The 23041-nt window shown below is 38.8% G+C and overlaps 1 protein-coding gene across 4 annotated transcripts in view; it reads right to left on the bottom strand.

Moving 5' to 3' along the window:
- Positions 1 to 23041, bottom strand: part of LOC144082065 (glutamate receptor 1-like) — a 48572-nt gene that overhangs the window by 7846 nt on the left and 17685 nt on the right. For 2 of the 4 annotated variants that reach the window (XM_077608889.1, XM_077608892.1), the window contains exons 5-15: positions 21647 to 21831; positions 18912 to 18965; positions 16863 to 17021; positions 16256 to 16423; positions 15313 to 15417; positions 14740 to 14850; positions 12027 to 12233; positions 11295 to 11740; positions 3293 to 3491; positions 2881 to 3128; positions 234 to 348 (exon numbers count right to left, since the gene is read on the bottom strand). In XM_077608889.1, the coding sequence (XP_077465015.1) occupies positions 234 to 348; positions 2881 to 3128; positions 3293 to 3491; positions 11295 to 11740; positions 12027 to 12233; positions 14740 to 14850; positions 15313 to 15417; positions 16256 to 16423; positions 16863 to 17021; positions 18912 to 18965; positions 21647 to 21831 (1997 nt within the window). The remainder of the gene's footprint in view (positions 1 to 233; positions 349 to 2880; positions 3129 to 3292; positions 3492 to 11294; positions 11741 to 12026; positions 12234 to 14739; positions 14851 to 15312; positions 15418 to 16255; positions 16424 to 16862; positions 17022 to 18911; positions 18966 to 21646; positions 21832 to 23041) is intronic. The other 2 variants (XM_077608891.1, XM_077608893.1) reach the window with 1 other exon arrangement.

Raw genomic sequence — 23041 nt, 5'->3', positions numbered from 1 at the left:
GTATAATAATGCTTTAGATGTGCTTTGATTAAAGACTTTTTGAACAGCAAGTATCTGAATGCAAATGTTAGACTAAATTACAAAATGCATCCCCGTGTCTTTTCCCCTTTTTTATCTTTTATTGTTTACTGGCATTGCAGTGGGCCTGCCGGTTACCCCCTTCCTCCAAACACCCACCACACACCCAGTAGTGGTGGCAGGTTACCCGCAGGGTTTATCAATCTGGCTCTGACCTTGGAGTCCCCGCCCCCGCTGCCGCACTCTCCCTTGTCGTACCACCACTTGTTTTTCAATTTGTCCAAGAGGCCCTGCTCGTTCAGTTTTAACACTGCCAGGTTTACAGGGTTTCTTGAATATAGTAGAAAACGATATCCATTAGATATGCGACTGATATAATGAGGTAAGTATCATTCATGGTGGTGGTGATTATGACAACACTGAGTTGAATTGAAACTCCTGCATTTACCCACTGATATAAAGCAGGAGCCCTCTTTGATATGTGTTAGTTGTACTTCAGCAATGGGCTGAAATACAGCAATCAAGTCAGATTTTACCAAGCAGCGGCCTCAGAGAGAGACACAGCACATTATCAATGGAGATGGCTTGGATGCGGAAGTCTGACAACAGACGGCAATTTCCTTTCAGCAGCGACGGCATGCAGATCGCTATGGTAACTGACTTATCAATATTCAACCCAAGACATCGTCTTTGTAAATTAAAACTCAGGTAGAATCATTCATCAGCAAAGTCATATGTATTTGGAATCCTTTGTTCTATCTTTAGTTTCTACCTCTACAAACAAAACACTGAAAGAAAACCATGGTCTGAACCTCCATCATCATCCTCATCCAAATCATCTCCAAAGAGGCTGTAGCTCTCTCTGACGAGTAAGTGTATTTCCTATAGCTGACGGCTGCAGACAAAGACTCCCAATCAAAGAAAGGAAGAATCCGCAATCAGAATTTGAATAGGACATGAATGTTTCTCTGATATTCCATAAATTGGGTGTCAAATGAGCTTTCTATGCGGTTTATCTTTTTTTTTTAAAACATTCTTCCCTTCTAACAAGATCTAACTAGACTTTGTTTGCAACCAAAAGTACACAACAGCTTTAGGGAACACAGGTACATTATCATCTGAGCTGGTAAAACCTTTGAATTCTTTCTCTGTCTGGGCCTCAGACAAAAAGAAAGAAGTCAAAGTGCATGGGTATGAATGTCTGGAAGTTAGTTAGTTCGGTCACTTGGTTCAAAATCAGCTGGTGCCGAAACAGGGAGGTGAGATGGGCTTAACAGGCAGGCATGCGGGTGGCAGGAGATTGTATACGGGAAAAACGGGTAAAGGGACATCTAAAGACAAAAATAAATAAAATGATGTGTCTTTTGAAAAAAAAGCAGTCAGCTCCTTCTGAAAAAAAAAGAGTTATGTCAGCAGGGCATCGATGCAATAATACATGCTGTAGCTTTTCAACAGAGGTGGACATTTGACTTTTTTTTCTGCAATGAATAAACTGCTAAAAAAATTCAAGATGGCATGAATCAACACCATTAAAAATGAAATTATTTCTATGTCCATCCCTACTTCTCAAAGTAAAGCATATATCTCAACGTTTCCATTTCATCTGAAAAAAGTTATTTGTGCCATTGTTCAGATGAACAGGATACATGCACCACAATATTTAAAAAAAACATTCATTGTCCATTGTTTGGAAAACATCAACCCCCCATTTTTAAAATAAATAATAAACTCAAATAATGCCCATTGTTTATGTGTCATTTAAGTATGGCATCAAAAATATGTAAATGGCACCTTGAAAGCAAAATTATTCAATACCACATAGAGGAAGAGCTTTGGGTGGTCCTCAGCAGATCTTTACTTGACAATGACATCCTAGATCTGTTGACTTGATGACATTGAGCAAAATTTTAAAACTCGGGTGCACTATTGAATTGAATTTTAGTCTCATTTAAAAGATGCTGTGATTGAACAACTGGAAGCATTTCTGGCAATTTATCTGACCTTTGGCTATGAATCAAGGTGGAAGCCCAAATGAATCCAAGGCAATTCAGAATAAAATCACACCATATGACTCCTTTCATTAAAATGAATGAGCCTTATTAGTTGTGGATTAAAATCTTCAGATACCGCCGGCTTCAGCTCTCCCTCTTTGCAGCAGCAGAAGCATGAATGGTTGTTGATGTAATGCAAAATGGCAGCTGCTACACTTGGACATTGGCGGCAGAAAAGCATTCAGTATACATTATCATTAGTTACATCAATTACGGCACCTTAATAGGGCACATATTCAATTTGGTTAACTCAACACTCGCAAGTGTGAGCCCTGACTGAAGTGGGCAGGTGGCTGTGTGGGATTTGATCCCATTGACTGCCCTCCTGCTTTGAGGGCCTCTTAGATTGAGATTGACACATTGATTGTATGAGAGGATCTGTTTCCATCCGTACATTGAGTATGGTTCCATTTTATGCCTTATACTAAATGGAAGTGTTTACAAGAAGAGCAGGATTAAGTCTCAAAGCCACCAGCCACTAAAACTGCTCATACAAAAGTAATGTGTAATCAAGCAGATCCTTCCAAATTAGGTGTGTTATTTCACAAAATCACAACAAACTGTTTTAAAGAAGTGATGTATCATATCTAAACAAAAAATGTGACTTTACAGCTATGTAAAATAATAACATTCTATGCAAATTTTCAGACTGAGAACATGCAAAATGGTGATGTAATAATGCAAAATAAAAATGGAATTAACACTACAATAATTATGGAAAACTGAAAATGATTTAGTTCATGCATACATAAAGATTCATGAAAGCATCTCTTAGCTTGTATCCAGCTTTGCTGTAATGACTGGGTTTTACCTGAGAGGAGATCCCTTGGGAGTGGCAATGCCATAACCTTTAGAGTCCAGATTGCCTCCTACTTTCATAGTGTCACAGGGTTTCCTCTGCTCTATATACTCATTCATGGTTGATTCCAGTAGGTAGGCATATTTTCCCTTAGATTTACGAACTCTTATGACGCCCTCGTCTGTGGTCTTGACGAACACAGATGGATCGGCAGCCTTCATGTAGGACCACATCTTCTCAAACACAGCGATTTTAGATCTCTGAGGAAAATTTTTTTTAATTGTGGTCAGTCACATAAAATGCTCTTAAATAAGGTAAATATGTCATATTGGTAATCATTACTGTATAATGTGTTTCTGTATTTCTATCACAATTTTGGGTGGTATGTTTATATATATTGTAGTGAATGTTTTAATGTTCTCACCCTGAAAAACTCTTTTGTTGAGCCAGCATCCAGTGTTCCATACGCAATCTCTGTTTGCTTGGCCAAATCTTCAGCACTCTCGATAGGAGACACCATCCTCTCCACTGTCAGGAAAGCAGCCAAATTGGCAGTATAGGATGATATAATGATGAGGGTGAAGAACCACCAGACACCTCCAACAATGCGGCCAGACAGGGAGCTATAACCAGAGGAAGGCACAATAAGTTAAAAGTCTAAATTAAATGAGATGGAAGTGTTTATATTGTTGTCATGAATATTTCACAAACGGTTCAACTAAGCCGTGATTATGACATATACGGCCTATAATGATGTACATACAGCAAGATAACAAATCCAACACAGCGTACTGAGCTTCCTCTGCTGCCTACAATGAGCTCAATGATTCTTTTTTTGGGATTTGAAATGTAAATCTGACAATAAAAGACCAATAATTCACAAATCACAACATTTTTAGTGTGGTGGCCGACTGGTTAGCTCCTCGGCCTCACAGTTCTGAGATCAAGGATTTGAATCCAGGTTAGGATCTTCCTGTGTGGGGTTTGCATGTTCCCTTCAGTCTTTCATGGGTTTTCTCCGGGTACTCCAGTTTCCTCCCACATCCCAAAAACATGCAGGGTAGGATGTTTCAACACTCTAAACAGCCCCTAGTTATAGGTGTGAGGGTGAATGGTTGTCTGTCTCCTTGTGCCAGGCAATTGGATAGCCACCAATTCAGGATGTCTCTGCCTGGTGCCTGTAGTTGGATGTCAATTTCAATGAGTCAACAGTAAGGAAGATAGATAGTAGATAGAGAAAATAGAATATAAAAAATGTAGTAATTACTTTGTTGTAAAATCAAATGAACTTTTACATGATATTCTACAAAAATCACGAGTCAAATCCTTGTATTTCCTTGCAGCACGTTTCCCTAGGAATTTATCTTAAACAATAACACTTCAAATTGTGTCACATTCCACTTAAGTCTCTGTCAATCACCACAGCACAGACCATCATAGCTGGTGAAACGAAAATGACACAAATCTGAAACAAAAGGCCGCTTTCATGATTGTACCTTTGTGGCAGGGTAAATTGAGTGTGAACACGAAGGCGAGATTAAGTAGTAAAAGTCTGAGAGGCTAAAATGTAACCATTTTAGAGGCTTTTTAGATGATGGCAAGATGAGAGAGTTGCTGGTGGAGATATGAATTGTATGCCGGGGCTTTGAAAATTGCAGTGTGGAGAATACAGAACTATCTGCACACTGAGTATAAGATTGCGTGCAGGATGTCTCCCTCTCTAGACTTTTGCAAAAAAAATATAAAAATCCCATTTTTTCTTTGTAATGTATTTAAACCCTCTTCACCTCTTTGTTCCCAATTTACATCTAAATGTAGAATCAAATAACATTTAACTTCAACAAGAACATATATATTAGGGATTCTAAACATCTGTGGGTCTGCACATTACCATCTCACTTAATTAGACATAACAATTACTGTTTGAGATATCTGTATGTTCCTTTCTATATTTTGCATATATAGTGTTTTAAATCAGCAGAATCTGAAAATCTGCTTTAAAAAAGACAAATAATGAATATATTAATAAAAGAACACCGCTATGAGTCAAAATTAGATGTTCAGTGTAAAGTCAACAACTATTTGTTGTTGTTGTTGTTGTTGTTAGGTGACTATATTAAAAACCAATGACTCAAAATGAATGCATTGTATAAAAATAATCTCTTACAAAAAAGCTGTTGTCAAGTGTAATGGCTACCGATTTGTTAATTTTTCAATAGTCTCTTTAATGTTTAATGTCCAACTAGAACACTTCAAGCATCATGAGACAGGTAGAGGAGCACAATTATTAGTTTTCATACCAAAAACTCCCTCCCACAATAAAGACAAAAAGGAAGGCTGAAGAATTGTTCAGATTCTTCTGATTAAGGCAAAGAAAGTGATCAACACTTTTTGAGATATGTGAATAGATGAAGAGTGTGACAAAACAAGTTGGGGAAGAGAGACCCAATGAGTGGGTGGCTCACTTGAGCAACAGGAAGACTGAGGGAGAAATGAGAGAGATTAAAAGTAAACTCCTGCTGCTGCTGAGCTCTAGAGATGCCAGTAAACAGCTGTCTAATCCTTCTTCTTCAATTGCCCTCTTTCTATCTTGTTCTTTCTTGTGCTCTTCCCTCCATCCACCCACAATTTCCGCTCTGCCCGCCCCTCCATGTCTGCTCGTGTTCTGGGGGCTGACAGGGCTTTGTTGTGGTCCACACCTTGGCACAGACACAGAGGCATTCAAGTGTGCGCACACTCTCTCCCAGTTGGAGTGGGCTTGTAAGTAAGTTTTGTCACTGCCAGAGAACAACCAGGTCACCATTTCAATCGCACTTTAGTGTGTGTGAGTGTGTGTGTGTAATGGAGTGTGTATGACAGCAGTCCTCTGCACTTAAAGAAAAGAGCACCTTGCAGGCCCAGACCTGTTTGTTCCTTTTTGTTGAGTCCCCAAACCCATTCCGCCGAGCCTCTCTTGCTCTCATCAAACATTCGTGCAGCAGCATCCTACCTAAGAGCCTTGATAAAGCTAAGCTGTCTCATGACTACACGGGAAAGTCTCCAACTAGGACTGCAATTTCCTAGTCTTGTACAACTAGGATTAATCAATTATTCATTCGATCTCCCTCTTTTTTTCTTTCATTTAATGAAAATAGGAAACTGTAATGGGGAAGCAGCTTGAATGCTGTTTACATGAACACATTTGTACACGTTAAAGGCTGGAAAGATTAATTGCTAAATCACTTGGACGGCATTCAATATATTGAAATGAAATTATTTCTTGCATAAATTGTCCAAGCTACACTTAGAGGTTTCAATTTACTGAGTATATGAAATATTTTGAAACCCAAATGACAAACTGCTGTTTCACCATAGAAATGGACTTGATCTCCATGCATTACTTTGTTGGTCATTCAAATTTTAAGGATATTACAATGAAGAACCATTACCTTTGAGTCCACACTAATCTGCAAACTCGAAATGGTAAGAGAAATGATTTAATAAAAATCCCCCCTCTCGACATTTAAAGGTCAATATTAGCATGTTATTGCATTGAAAAACAGAAAATGAAAAATGTGGCCACTAGCAGGCACCAAAAATGACGAATGCACTTTTTAAAAATGAAGTTCCTGAATGATAAAAGAGATGAGTTTAAGATATTAAGAATCTTTAACTTTTCTGTTTGACTCATTTTGTCTAACTTTTCTTGTTTGCCTCTTTTATATACTGTAGCCTTGGACTGACAAGCAGTGAGCGCACATACATGACAAAATATTACAGAACAACAACAAACAACCCTGTTAAGAGGCTCACTTTACATTAACTATAGTCAATAATCATCAAAAGACAGGTAAGTGAACCTTTCTATTTTCATAGACTTGGAGAAAAGCTTGCCCTCCTCTGAGAAGAACCTCTCTTTCCACAGTTGCCATGGTAGCACATTCGGCACTCCAAACAGTACTGCTGAGCTGAGAGAGTCTTTATGATCTAATTTTTTTGCTTCCTCTCCACATGTCCAATAAGAGCACCAATGTGCGATGGAATTGCCGCCACGGTGGGATAACCCTCATTAGGTGTCTTGTTAATTCAGAGGCTAAGCAAGATTGACTGATAAGACATTAACATGCCATCAAAGCTGATGGCTGCAATCCTCACTGCTGCCCTAAACAAGGCTCTGACTGTATTTTAAATGCAGATTAGACACGGTATACATCTCTGCCTGTGTACAAAGTGTGAAAATTCAATAGAAATTCCCTATGGCGTTTCAGCATCTTGTTTCTGTGACGCACAGGTTTGTGGTAGAGCGTGCGTGCACGTATGATCAAAAGTTGAATGTGAGATTTTTTTTTCAATAAATAAAACACAAGCAATGCTATGAACGAAAATGAACTCGCTGTATGAATAAATCATTCCAACCCCCAATCGCTGTGACAGGAGCTAAAAAATGCCGCAATTATGCAACACAATGTAACACCATCTAACAGATTGGTTGCAGTTCAATAAGGCAAAAAGCAATTCTCCTTATGTTCAATACATTCTAAAGTATAGGAGTCAGTCGTTCTAAAGTGTTTTTGGCCTCTTTTATACTGTCTATGAATTAAACAGACTTGAAAAGGCAGATATTAGATAGAAAAACTTTCTTCAGCTTTGTAGTAATTCTGTACTTGAATAAATAAATAGACTGATGTGAGGACAAATTATCATATGGCTTTCATTTTATTTATTTATTTATTTATTTTTACTGTTATTATTGACTTGTTCTGAGATTGCTTCACCGCCAGGTGTTAACAAATGATTCCCTGGTTGCCATGTGATGATGTAGGCATCTCCATTATTGTAAAAGATGAGGGTTCATCATTAAAGCAGTCTCAATGCAGAGTGGTATTGAAATTAGATTCCGTAACCAGTGGAAATCTCATATCTATGGAGTCTAGGATTGAACTTAGTCCTATGAAATGACAGCATTGGGCAATCGCTTCCACCGCTTATTAGAGATTAGTACTATCAAACCCATTTTTCGGATCATCTTACAGGTGAGCAACACAAAAACGTTGGGTGTCTAAAGAAACACACTGGCTTAAAAGGTGTCTATCTTGGCTACTTTTTTGGCTGCCATTATGATGAGGTCCTTGGCTTCTGCAATTCTTTAGTTCTTCCCTGCTGTCAATAGTTTGTCCAAAGATAACAATACTATGTTACTGTGTTGATCTTACTAGTTAATGATGTATCATTTTTTTGTTTCTTTGTCCTCATTTGAATAATTTTGGGGTTAGTAATTTATATATATATATATATATATATATATATATATATATATATATATATATATATATATATATATATATATATATATATATATATATATATATATATATATATATGGATAGTAATGTTGAAAGTGAAGAACTTTTTTTAACATTCAACCTGTTCGTGGTAGGTAGGTTAAAACAACAAATAAAAATTGCCCACTGATCACACACACCATCCTCACGTTACCATATTACATTTGATACATCCTTTACCGCCAGGAAAGAGTGTGAGTGACAGGGCTTATACATTTTAAGTCTAATCTCATAATTGTGGAGAAATGTAGCCAATGTAAGAGGAATAAAGCTTGATGGGGCAGTGTGTGCCTCCTTTGCAGACATGCACATTCATGCATGCATGCACACACACACACACACACACACACACACACACTCAAATACTGGACTCTGAGTTGGGACCTGACTTCTTTTGGATACTGCTGCCACAAATGATTCTTTGGACAGGCAACAAAATGCCAGTATTTCCGCAATTACTCAACTAATCGGCTTACCTTAGTCTGGGTTTTATATTCTAGCTCTACATGTGGAATGGGCACCCCCTACTAAAAATATGCGCTGAGAAAAGTTTGACTATTAAGATACTGTGTAGGAAGGAGAAGTTCTTGAATATCCTAATTTCATGCATTACAAAGATAACCATTCATCAAGGAGAGCAAAGATTGGGCAACATTTACTGTTAAAAGGCTAAGAGAAGAGGATTTGGACATTGTATGGTATGTAAACAATGTTTCTAAACTATTATTGTTCAATCAAAATAGTTGTTGACTTGTATGAGAATTGACTAGATAGTCGATAAATCCTCGTTAAATTCAAGCGATAGTAGTTTTAAATTGTCAGAAGGCAACATCACGAACTAAAGAAAATGAAAAACAAGCAAAACTGGTGAAAGAGACAAAGAATGAATGGTTGGAGGGAATGAAACAAAAATGGATCTGAAGATTAAGTGTAAAAGACAGATTGATGGCAATAGGATTTGTGGAAATTGTTCAGCCATCTGCGGAGATAAACAGAAGGAGGGCCCACCAGAGTGGACTGCGGCCTATGGGAGGCCTGAGTGACAGTCCTGACATTTAGAAAGAGCAAAGTAGTGTTAGAATAAATAGCAGAAGCTGCAGTGTGTCCAATAAACAAACATGCACATACATAGACTGTACACATTCATGTACCACCTTAGTGTATGACTAGGTAACACTGAATGCCTACAAGCATCTCTCACACTTTGGACAGTATGCGAGGACACATATGCACACCTACATGCACAAATGAAGAAATAACAAACAGCTTCATAAATACATACAGTACATCATACTATATAATAGAGACAATAATTTATTCATTCACTAATTCATTCAGGGCGGCCTGGCAGATGAGTGGTTAGTACGTCGGCCTCACAGTTCTGGGGTCCTGGGTTCGATCCCAGGTCGGTCCTTCTGTATGGAGTTTGCATGTTCTCCCCGGACTCACGAGGGTATTCTCCGGGTACTCCGGTTTCCTCCCACATTCCAAAAACATGCATGCTAGGCTGGTTGAACACTCTAAATTGCCCCTAGGTATGAGTGAGCGTGAATGGTTGTCTGTCTCCTCGTGACCTCCGATTGACTGGCCACCAATTCAAGGTGTCACCCCCCTTCGTGCCTGAAGTCAGCCGGGATAGGCTCCAGCACCCCCCGCGACCCTTGTGAGTAGAAGTGGTAAGGACCGACCAGGGATTGAACTATTGAAAATTGTATATGGCCGTAGTCCTTTAATTCATGCACTTGCTTGCTGAGTTGAGGAAAGGTTTTGAGAAATTATGATGGGAGACCATGTAAGTACAGAACAAACCAAAACAATATATAGCATGAAAGAAACCTAATTTTCTCTACGCTCTCCTTTATGTGTGAATAAGAGCTAGACTAACTTAGTAACTGGGTCACCCAAATGTTTAAGTGGAGGGCGATTCCCTTCAGGCAAGACTGAGTGGGGTCAAACATTCACTGTGTTGATTTCCTCGCAAACACACCAGTTCCTACCCTCTTTACATTGTACATGATTGCTAGATTTCAGTGTGGTTCAAAGGATGACATATTTGTTTCTGAACAGTGTTCATCAAAGACACACTCACACTTTCCAAAAATAAATGTCTGGAGTCACATACATACTGTGTGCATGTAAAAAGAAATGACAGGGACTGAGAAAGGTTGGGAGACGAACTGTCCCTACATGAAGCTTGGCAACGAATTCTGATGCATTTACTTGCAGCTCTCAGACAAAAAGACACGTCAAGCATGAAGAACAGCAGCCTCTTGGCAATTGTGCAGGTACACAGATTCCCTGCTTCACCCTCCCAATAATATTTGAGTGCAGCAGATGCCTAGTGAAGCACAAGATCAAAGTCAATAACAATGTTACACATCATTACAGTAGCTTTTTTTCTGTTTCCCAACGACACGTTTCAAAACAAATGATTCTATATATAACTGGAAGATTTTAGATTTTAAAAAAAATCTTTCTTTTCCTGTCGCTATCCACATTTTAAATGAAACATCCCGCCAGATTTAATAACTTCATTTGTGTAAACAAGATTTGCATTTTTTGGAGGAACATTATTATCAAATAGTTTTCATTTTTTAATTTAAAAGTCCCAAACAAATCACAGGCGTTAACTGAGTAGAATAATGTTCTGCTCACAGCAGAAAGATTATATGTCCATGTATTCCATTTTTAATTTATGAAGAATGTGCGTGCTTGTTTGTTTACTTGTATGTTTAAAGATACATGATGGCCTTGACCTGTCTTGTATCTGTAAGGCCACATTTGCAAGAACAGTGATTGTACTAACTTGATCCTCTCTTTTTCTCCACCGAGTCTCTCTGGAAAGCTCAGAAAGTCGACCTCTGTGTCTCTAATTTCAGACACTTAATGAGATTTTTAATTTGTGACCTTTTTGAGAATAGTTTCTTGCCAATGCATATGAGACCTCTAATGGGACTAGACAGAAGATCCAATTCCCATTAGGCATCCTCATGTTCGTCGCTTTTCAGAAAGCATCAGTAAAGTGACATCCTCATTGATAAGTTTGATTGAATGACAGAAGTGGATCAAGCTAACAGATGCATTGACCAAAACGAGAGGTCTTACCGTGGTGAGATATCACAGCCTTGCTGCATGAACGCCCCCAGTGAGAACCAAAGGGAGTTGAAAATACCAAACTCATTGGACTGTTCCGCATTTTGCTGGTTCGTGTTTTGCTGAGTGGTGGTCTGGCCCGGCTGCAAACCATTGGAGGCCGCTGCCTGATTAGGGCTCTGAGGCTCGCCACCTTCCTCGTAGTCGTCAGCATGCCACTCGTATGGGCTGAAGCGACTAACAAGGAACAGCACGACGCTCACGCCAATGTATGCAAAAACTATGCACATCCAGATCTCGTAAGCCAGGGGGTCGAGGAAGGAGAATACTCCAGGTTTGGATTTGGTAGGTTTCTTGATCATGATGGAGATGCCCAGCGACATGAACGGCTTGGAAAAGTCGATGACCTCCTCTCTGACTAGGGTGATGGTCAAAGGTGCCACAGCCACATCTGCTTTCTGAAGGAGAAAAAATATGTAATGCACAACTTTTTTTGTACTTGGTGAATTATTACATGGTGGCTGAATTGAACCTCGCGACATTTGACAAATACATATCTTGGGCAACACTCATCGGACAGATGCAGAAGCATACGAAGAAAACAAGGTATCTGACATAGAGTGGTTTGATATTGTGTCGTGGATGGTGGAAGAAAACCTCATATTTTACAGTATTTGTACAGATTGCTTTTTGTGGGACTTTTTTATATAAACAGAAGACACCCGTACAAAGCAGTAGACTCACCCCATATACGAGTTCTCCAACCATGCCGTTCCACATTTTGCTCTCAGGGTCTCTTGCTCCATACTTGCCATCTGAAACAACCTTCAGTTTGTATTGATAGCCCACATGTTTGGCTATCTCTGCAGCCAGCTCAACAATGTAGCCCTCATATTTATCATTTCCAACCAGCTTTTCATGGTTTGTCTTAAGCATCACATATGGTGATTCCTGTAAAATACAGAGTATAAAAAGTAATTAAATATGACAGCGATGACAATGATAACAAGAAAAACCTACTGATACAAAATTGCTTAAATATACGGCTATAGCCGAAGCTACTGTAAGCAGACTAGAGCTCTGTAGAGCAGGTCAGTTTATCAAGAAAATTAAAAGAGGAAAAGAGTATGGTTCATATTAAAGCTCACTGCAGTTTATGCAATACAGTAATCTATCTAAAATCATGTTGTTAAGAAAAGCATGTTCCTGACAAGAAAATGCATTCATCCTGCTTCCATGATAGAAGGTGGCATTAAATAAATGGGATTACATAATGGGGCTATATATCTTTTGAAGGTTAAGTGTGTAATTTACATTTTTTTAAATGAGTAGTGACAGCAACAGCATATGGTCCATGAGAATGCAGAGGAAGACATTACATACAACTGGACATGGAATCCAATATGAATGATTGAACATATACTTTGAAAAAAAAAGGATTTGTGTGTGCATGTACCCTGCCTAACCTTTATTCTTGACAAATGACATAGCCGTATTTGTGCACCTTACATTGATTGGGTGCGATTAGGTACTACAGCTGTTTTTACACCTGGGGACCCACTTTGTCTTTCTTCTGAATGCCTTTCACATAGATTCCCAGGTATAAGAATTATTTATTAAGCCTAAAATGAACACCATTTTCACAGGTTATGAGGTGAACATATGCTGCTGTCATGAATCAAGAAGAAGGAAATTATTATTCTATTGTTTATTGTCAAGATTCTTCTGTTCTTTATGTTTGAAGTGATCCTTTTTACCCTACTGGTAATATATCTATACTTGGAGGCATGGTCTTGGGCATTCGGAATGACAGACACTAAACCTTTACAAATGCACCCATAAAAACATATGCAGCCAGAGTTTTAGTCAGAGACAGAGGCTTACAACGTTGGTCCCCCAAACAGCAAAATCTATGGGTGCCTTAAGCCATATATTATAGAACAAAATATATTACAAAGAAATAACTCAAAATCATTGAGAAGCACTGCATTAAAGCCAGTCTGCTTCCCACCTCCAGAACTTCTGCTCATATAACCTGTTTTTCACCGGCTTCAGTCACACTGAAATCAAGCACACAGTTACACCTGCATGTATTGAAATAGCACCTAGTCTTAAGTATTATTATAGTAATAATAATAATAATTTAGGTAGAGAACCAAAGTACAAATAAATGCTGCCTTAAACAACATTGCCTATTTGGAATTCAATTCTCATTCCAGTTAATTTCAATGAATTCATACACCATCATTCTGGCAAATTTCTCTTAAGGTGATTTATTTGGAAATCCTTTAATCCATCAACGTTAACATCAGAGATCTGCTGCAACTATGCTGTGCACACCTGAGTAAAATCTAAATTAGCTCATCTAAAAAGAGAGAATTTCAAAATTAAAGAAAAAAACACTAATAAAACAAAAAAAACATAAAAACATTAATACTTAAAATACACTATAGGGGATATAGAGCCAGTAAACTGAAACTGAGCTGCAGGCATCTTTGGACACCAATTTTCTTTTCTGATATCAAATTTTCCACACACGGCAGAACCCGAGAACATCCTGTGCCAGCAAGGATAGAATTACATCTTCCTTGTTATCTCCTGTATATAAACCAGGTGTTCTCAGCAATGCTCTTATTTATTGAAGGAATGTAAGAGATAACCACGGTGACAGATAATAGCAATAATGTCAAAACTACTAACACTAGACCAGTTGCAGATTTATCTCTTCAATTGGCAAGGAGAATGAAAACTATATATATTAAATGAATTGAAAAAAATCAAGAATTAGAGCATGAATGTCAAGACTAATATCCCAGACAGATTGTACACTTACTCAGATATTTATTAGGTACCTCTGGACCCACCCATCTTTCTATATTAGCGCCAAGAGCCTTTCTTTTTTTGTGTGGACAATACAACAGCATGTAACTGTACATAACGCGGGTTTTAACGAACGTAGCTGCAGGAATATTTTACACACAAAGCTAATGGTGTGTTAAAGAACTTCTTCAAGAGCACATATTCAAATTACCTAAGTCTCTGTGACAATGCCATTTGCAAAGCATTACTTTGCAACAAGGGTGTTGCCCATTAGCACGTAAAATCCATAGAATTATACACTTAGCTCTCAAAGCCAGACGATTCAAAGGAGGGGAATAGCGACTAAAAGTCCGAAAAATATAATAAAATCTCTGGCTCCCGGTGGCAAATTTCCTACATTTTCCTGGTTGTTCAACAGTTTTCCTGATGCATGAGTTCATAGGTGTAATAATTGCTAAGATGTTGCTGCATTAATTATGTAATTTATGTTTTTTTAACTGGGAAAACGCACTTTGTGGAGTAGCACCAACAATTTCGTTATACGCAGCTGTGTATGATGACAATAAAGGTTTTTGAATTTTGAATTGAATTGTGACAGCAAGCCAGGTTCTCAAGCTTAGATTTCACACAGACTCACCAAGATAGTAGTGACGATATATGTTCGGTTTTGAAGGCCATATGTGTCATTGCTGCCTCTTGAAACGGTTGCGGTGGTCACATATTTTTCATCTTCGTTCCAGTAGCCAACCTGCGAAAAGGATGGTGAAGTACATAGCTTTTTAAAAGTATTGAAACTTATGTCCTTAAAATGATCTATATCAGGAGTGGTGAACACGTGTTAGGGTTTTGGCTCCCAGCTAAAATGAATGTGGCTCTTTGCCACGTTTCATGTTTGTCTTATTTTTATTCTGTCTTAAAACACACTCAAATTTATCCGATTAAAAACTAATAATAAATTATATTTAAAAAAATAATTTGGCAGATTGGATATTTTTATGCTGTTTCTGACATAAGGGGGTTTTGTGTTTGTGTCTGTTTTGGTAGGTCACTGCGTGGTGTGGATCTTTGACTCTCACAGTTTAAAAATTTTGCCCTTTGTGCCTAACTTATTCGCCACTGCTGACCTAAATGGTTTAAAAAAAAAACGTTGGATCTTTGTTTTTGCATTAAAAATAATTGCGTAAACTAAGGTAAAAAACATCATCCTTACCTTTTTGGGTCCCGATGGAGCCAGTTCCATGACACTAACAGTGTAGTTAATTCTGCGGCCTTTTTCATTGAATTGAATGTGCCCAGTTAGACCATCAATACGGACCTGAGTTTGAGATGTTGAGTCAGTAATTGGAATAAAATGAGACAGGGTAGGATATATGGAAACAGAAATATATAAAAGCCATTTTCTCTGTCACAAACGTTTGTTCATCCCTTGATGTCAAGGCTTTGGTGTCTATGTTGTACAAGTATGAGACTGCATCTGGCTCCCTACGGAGGTAAATGACATATGGGGTGCGTGTTCGTCTACAGTGGAGTGTTTGTCTTGGCGGCGTGATGGGGTTAATTGAGCGAACACAGCTTCATTCCACAGTCTATCCGAAGGCAGATGGCTAGATTGACTCTGAGTGGTCCTCTGCACAGCCGTTTTGCAGACGGCGCCTCCGGCCGCTTGGGTACATGCATGCTATTTCATTTAATGTGGTATCAAGTCTATAATTAGTTTTACAGACAATTAAAACAAATAATTTGAAATGACACTGTTTAGTCAGTCGTTGTTGTTAGGAATTGTCTCTGCAACTCTACAAGAACAACTGCTTACGTGTGTGTCTAATTAAGTATGGCTTCAAGAAATCTCACAGCTAGACCACTTTCTTCTGCTTTCAAATATTACATTTCTAAACGTAACTGCTGATGTCATATTCCATGATGATCACAGCTAAGCGCGAGTGCCTGCAGACATTGTTTACCAGCCTCTATGTCACTTTTGATACTGAGGACTTTCCTTCAACTTTATGTGAACTTTAGGTGACAGAACGAAACCTAATTTGCTCAGCCAGCCACCGCTCGGGAGCTGTTAGTGCATGTGCCACTTAAATGTAGCTGTATGACATTTGATGTTTGTGCGTTTGAATGCAAGGGGTCTCTGTGTGTGGTCAGACCTGCTGCAAGGCTCTTTGGATGTCTATGCCTTGGCCCCATGGAGCTGGTGGGTTGGCAAGACATTCCCCTGCATTGCCCCTGCGCGATATATCTATCCTTTGTCTCCTTAAATTCTGGAATGCTGTTGACATGACTTTCACACCATCATATGTCAAAGCGCCAGTGTACTGGAAACACAGGAATAATGATTAGGTACAAAACAGTCAATGTTAGAAGGTAATGTGTGGGTGAACAGAAATATTTTTGTAGAATGGTGTGATAACTAGAAGATTAATATCACATTTAATTTTTTATTCACATCTAGAGTTAATTGCTTCACACTGTCACATTACTTTGCTGGTTAAATCTTTTATCAGGAAATTATATAGCAACACAGCACCATTTTCATTATTGAAATGTGATATAATCAGAGAAAAATATGCTGCCATCCAGTTGCATGACCCCTGGTTAACCGCTTCAAACAATAAGGGAGCTAAAAATTCTTGCTGTGTAATCATATAGTCTATAATCCTGTGAGTACTTGTGAACAATGTAGTTTAATAAACCAGCACTCCAATTAGAGAAGGTGAAACAAGTGAAAGATTGTAAAAAAAAAAAACTAGTTACTTTGAGTCCACTCTTGGGCATTTTGGAATCTTTGTTGTCAAATTCCATCCATTGTTGGACAACTCTACTGACACTGGGCTCTGAGTTGTTAACAAGCTGGAAGCCTGTAATGTTTGCTCCACCCTTCCGCAGGTCTGTCAGGTCAATGTCCAGGAAACCCTGTGAGGGGAGGTGGACAGACAGGAAGAGTGAGGGCCATAGGCAAGAGACTACGCTCACTGGCCACAATATTAGATGCCCCTGGATAATGAAATGTTCAGAAAGGGCAAATGCAGTGCAACCAAGCTAGTCATTTGTCCTGTAAAGCTAAAACAGTAAAATAGAATGCAGTGAAACATACTGAAATGCATTTCCTCATTGTGAAATAGCCATTTATTAATAATTTATAGCATCCCGAAAATGAAACACTCCTCTTTTGAACTTGAGATGAAAGCTGATGGATGGAACTCACATATATAAGCACAGATAATGTGGAGAAGATTTGCATATGATACTGCATATTTTGGCATTTATTTGGTTCTAGTGACTAAAGAGCCACTATTGTCTCACTGAGTCTCTAACTCTAACAATTTTTTTCACCTTCAAATGTATTTGTTTAGATGACCGTTTTGTCAAAATATTATGCCAGCAGGAGAGAGAGGGAAAAAATGGATACAATCCCTTATTGCGATAATTTCCAGGAAAAATATATCATCCTGAAAAACTTATCATGACAGGCCTATGTCCTAGAGAGACTTCCTCCCTATTATGTGAAGAAGGCCTTTTGAGCAAAAGGGACAAAGGCAAGGCTGTGTGCCTGTCAGGAGGAGGCATGCGGTTGTGATTGAGTAGGAAGTCCAGACCGAGCATGTGAGAAGAGTCTTGACTGATGAGAAGTGAAGGTGCTCCTCTGGATTGTCTGGCAGAAAATCTTCCATTTTCCCTCTATGCTTTGAATTACTTAGATCTGTGTTTTGCATGGCTACCTACTGGATTTAAAGACTTTCCAGTCATTTCCAATTGATCATTATCTTGAAGCCAGGCTGATTGAGTAGCTAGCTTTATGTGTGGCTTTTTTAATGCAACCCTAAGTAGGGTGAATGTTGGCATGGCAACAACTGTAACATGAAAGCTAGTGATTCAAGAGAAGCAAATGTCACCACCTGCACACTAAAGTATGCTTCCAGGTGTCCTTTTTCCAGCATTTTAACAAAGAGTGGGGAAATATTCCGCTAAAGACCCAGTAGAAAATGTATTTTGGAGAGATCATATTTGCATATTATATTTAAACAGAGTAGTGATTTTAAAATAATGATTGAACATATCATGCAGTCATTGGAAGCCAGACCAAAATCTGATTAACATCAATTTAGCCAAGATGCAAATTTGAAGACCACGATTGCACTGCAGTCACGCGAGTAAACCACTTCTACACCATATGGAGGCTAGTTTAAAGTCTTTATAATACCAGAGATTGGACCATCACATTTTTTGGGGGGAACAAAGGTTAATGCATATGGACTTTTTCATGTTCGTATTTGAAAATAACTGCCATCTCCTTGTGTACCCCCTGAAGAAATGTGAAAAGTGTTATCATCTAAAATGAACTCATCCATTCGGGGCAGACAAGCCAGATTGAGTCGCTCTAATAATCAGAGTCGCGAGAAAATGTTCTAGCTGCAGCATATTAATGCCGTTATTACTAGAATGTCAATTTCCCCTTGTGCATCAACGAGTGGATATGAAGAACGCTGCAGGGTGGTCAGCATAGAATATGCATGTGGGAAATGGGAGTAGTCAAATTGAGCAAACTGATCTAATCTTGCAGTACATTGAGTGTCTGACCTTTGTCATTGGGATTTTTTTTCACTGCTCGTTACGTCACTTGATCAGGCTAAATCATTTAAAAGGCACAGTGCCATTTCTCCTCAGGTTTTTATTTAGTTTTAGGTTTTGCTTCCATTTTTTAAAATGTTTTGAAGGGTTTCATGGAGACATAATGCAGCCTTTTCAGTTATTCAGCATTAAACACTCATTGTGGAAATGCAAGTAATTTAAAATAATGCTTACCAAGTTAGCCAAGATGTAGTGGTAACTCTTTGCATTCTTGCCTTTCTCAACAATCTGGTGAGGAGAAAAAGGAAGGAATAAATGACCTTGACAGAAGATTGTGGTGTGTGTGTGTGTGTGCGTGTGCGTTTGCGTGTGTGTACGTGTGTGTGCTGAGTGAGAAAAAGATTGAGACTGTCAATGCAGTAGATTGTACCCAGAAAAGTGTTCTTGACAGTCAAGAAAGTAGGTCCATACAATTTTGAGTGATGGCAGGGAATGAAAAATGAGGTCAACATTTGACTTTTTTTTTCATTCTCGAGATTATCCATAGAGAGTCACAGAAAACTAACAAGCTCTCAACACTAATTTGTAATTTGACTTTGACACTGCCCTTTTCCAGGATTTATATTACATGATAAAAGTGATTTCAATGGCAGATACTAAATACTGGAACACTATAACAACATCATCAGTGTCAACTAAGGGGAAAAAAATTCATTGCCCAACACAATGGCAAAACACTACTAGGCATGACACTGTTATCTTTACTGTTGACCGGTCAACCCGACCCTAGGGGTCAGACAGGATGGAGTAACAAATAGAAGTGTGGAGTAAAGTGTCAGCATCAGTTTGTTCAAAGGAAAGATTTATTTCCAGCCTCACTTTGAGTGACATTTAAATAGACCCCCCTCTTTCCCTCAACCCCCATTGCCACGCTCAAGGCAACTGTCTTGCCTTAAAAAAGACAGTATTTCAGTGTACAATAACTGAATGTCATGAGTGTCAACAACATGCTCAAAAGTCACATAAATTAAGCCTGATCATGCAGAGGTAGTTTTAAGTAATGATCCATCCAATTAAATAGCGTTACAGAAGATAAGCACCTCATTCATGTGCCTATTCTCAGCTAGTGTGCAGGTCATCACACATTAGGTCTCTCATTCTCTCAGGATTTACACCTAGGGCATTTGTTTTATTGTGTGTGTACATGTGAGCGCGTAGTACCGCTGCAGGTCAGAGCAGAAGGTGACATTTTTTATTAATAGTGACCCCAGCATAAGACAGGCCCTGTGGTCGAGCCCCGGGCGAGGGAAAGCAAGACGGTGACCCACAATCTAACCGCACACGCGACCCGCACTGCTACACATACAACAGCCACCGTGGGTTACTAAGTGCAAATGTTTGTTCATTACATATGCAAATGTGTGCCATTTATGACCCCAAATGAAAGGATCATCTCTATGCATAAAAAACAAACAAACAAAAAGATCCATGTAATATTTCACTTGTTACACTTTTGTCATCACAGATGTTCTCCAAGAAGACTACATTAACATTTAGCTTCTCTGAAAAGTCACCCTTAGGATACTGCCAGTGACATTATCGCTGGAGAATCTGCGTGTACTGTTAGAGATGAATGAGATGAACATGGGAGTTTATAGGGCAGAAGACCCAGATGGGCCTCTAGTTGTGTGTATGTGTTGCACAGCTGTATACAGGTTGAGATACTGTGGGGATGCGGGAGCGGGGTACCATGGATGCGAGGAACAGATGAAAAAGATTGATGGTGGCTGTATGAATAGAATACTTTTCAATCCATGTTGCTATATAGCAGTGAGAACTGATGCAATAACCTTAACTGTTGACCGTGCTATCAATAACATTCACATTGAAATTGACTATATTGTACCATATGTGTATGACGGCTTGTTCAAAAGTATGATTCATTAGGAGTTGCAGGGAGAGCCGCCATTAGAACGTTGAGGGATTACAAAAAAGAGGGTCAAAAATGTGCCTCGGCACAACCTCACATTGGTTCAGACACAGAATAAGAGCACGTTATGCTAACAAATAAGCACACATTTAAAAAATATTTTGCGCTGAAAAATACTAATGTATTCTTATCCCGTGGATTTATCAATCATGGAATAATTCCATTACGCTCTACATGTACTACATATTTTTAACAGATTTTACTGGTACCTAAGGGTTGTGTAAAAGGCGTACTTATGTTGCTATATGTGGGTTTTTTTCTAGAAATGCACCCCGGCACTTACCACTGGGGGAAACTCCATGGAAGGTCCAAGCATTTCGAGTTAAACTTACTCAGCTTCACAAACTAATGCCTTTTGTGTTTAAAGCTTCATGTTTAACAGTTTGGAAATGCTGTAGAGTCAAATAAATCAAATAGATGCACTCAACAATAATAGGTGTTATTCATTTTAAATGCATCATTTTTTTTCTTTTATAACAAAAACATACATTTGAAAGCCAAGATTGCCTTGTGGATGACAAAACAAAGAGTTTGTTTCTAAAGGGAGGAGTGAGACTCAAAATGTTTCCATTAAACTGTCAATTAGGATTCCTGAATCATTTTTGTTTGACCACCATCTTGGTGAGAGCTCATCTTTTCAGAGAAGAATTGCTGGATCTTAATGCATAACCTGTGCCATTTATCAGGTTTGTCTTAGATGCTTGGAGACTGCACACAACAGCAGAGGAACTAATGCTGTCACTACCTGCATATCCTTTTCTGTTCTGCATCACCGCTTCTCTTCATCTTGTTAAACCATGCAAAGCCAAATACACAAAGCCACTTTTCCCTAACTCCTTTGAGGAAGATAATTGCTCAAAATAAATCCCATGTGCCCAAAGAAGAAAACAACCAAACAGATGGAGTTTATTTTTCTTTGAGGTTTTAAGATAGTTAAAACATAATGGTGTATAATAGTAAAATAAGAAAAGCTTTTTACCTTTTTTAGGATGCCAGTGAGCCTCTCTGTCTCACAGTCAATGATAATTTGACCCTCCTTCCTCTTGTCCAAATCCTGGAAGACTTTCAAGAAAGACGCTTCTGTCATGGTCTCCACATTGACAGAAGTCACCAGCCAGTCCCTCTCTGCTGCTGTGTCCAAAACTTTCTGGAGCACTGACAGGCCTAGTCAGAGGTAAAAGAACCATACACAAATGTGACTACATTTAAAGTAATGTCATAAGAGACGAGAGCTTTTGATAAAAGTTTCCTAAAGGATGAGACATGTTGTTTGCATATACTATCAAAAAAACAAGCATGGAAAATATCTATTTTGTTAGCTGTCCCTCTATCACTTTTTATCCCTGTACTGTAAAAGTAAAACTTATTTTTGATCATGCCAACTTAAGATTCTAAGTCGGCATAACTAAAATTATTACTGTATAGTCATATTGTACGTTCCACTGCCAGTTCCTACCCATAGTAATAACACTATAGGGCAGAACTAAGGGCAGGGAACCAAACCCATCCCCTGTAGATTCAGGGATAAAGTGTAATGAGCGATCAAGTCCATTCAACACACTGACACTCCCAAGTGGGCCGGCCTAAATAATGACCACTTCTACACCAACAAACACTCAGCCCATGCATCACAGCCAAAGACACCATCACAACCCGGTTTACATCCTCGAAGCACCAATTACAAGTGACACTGCCAGAGTACACTGTTGCCTTGGACACAGGCACACCGTGGAGAAAGAGCGAGAGCAACCAATGAGAGAAAACTCTTGGCAAAACAGGAAAAATAAGAGGTGATTAGAAAACACACAAAGCTCTGACTCTGCTGTTTGCTCCTTTTCTCTTGAAAGTCAGCCATTCAAACTGAAAACGAGAAACATTCCAAGGAGCGATGCAGTTACCGTGCCACAGTGCAGCTGTTACCCAAATAAAAATACTTATAAAATAGCAATAAGATGTAAAAAAGGATATATCAATGTTTATTGGGCGGACAGCCAATGTTTTTGCACACTGACACGCTCTTTTGGTCATGATTGTTCAAGAGTTTCAAATATTATTACCTTGTGTAATAATAGCTCATCTAGAACAACAACAACAGTTGCTGCAAAGAAAAATGAGAAATGCAGTCAGTGGTTCTGGAAAATGATGCCTCGGCCATATTTGAATGCACACCAGCTGCTCTCCAGGCACTCTATGCTACCTATTTGACGCCAAGTCATTAACTAACAAAAGGATGGATGACGTTCGGCCTCCATAAATAAGCACAATATGAGTAAATAAATAAGACTGGCAGGAAAGCAGAAGGCGTAGATGAAAAGTGATGCACTTCTGGTTGGAGAAGTTGAACACTGAATCAGAGAAACCTAATGGAGCCGAA

This window comes from Stigmatopora argus, chromosome 9 (genome assembly GCF_051989625.1).
Source record: "Stigmatopora argus isolate UIUO_Sarg chromosome 9, RoL_Sarg_1.0, whole genome shotgun sequence".
Classification (NCBI taxonomy): domain Eukaryota; kingdom Metazoa; phylum Chordata; class Actinopteri; order Syngnathiformes; family Syngnathidae; genus Stigmatopora; species Stigmatopora argus.
This window is presented reverse-complemented; position numbering and strand designations above follow the sequence as displayed.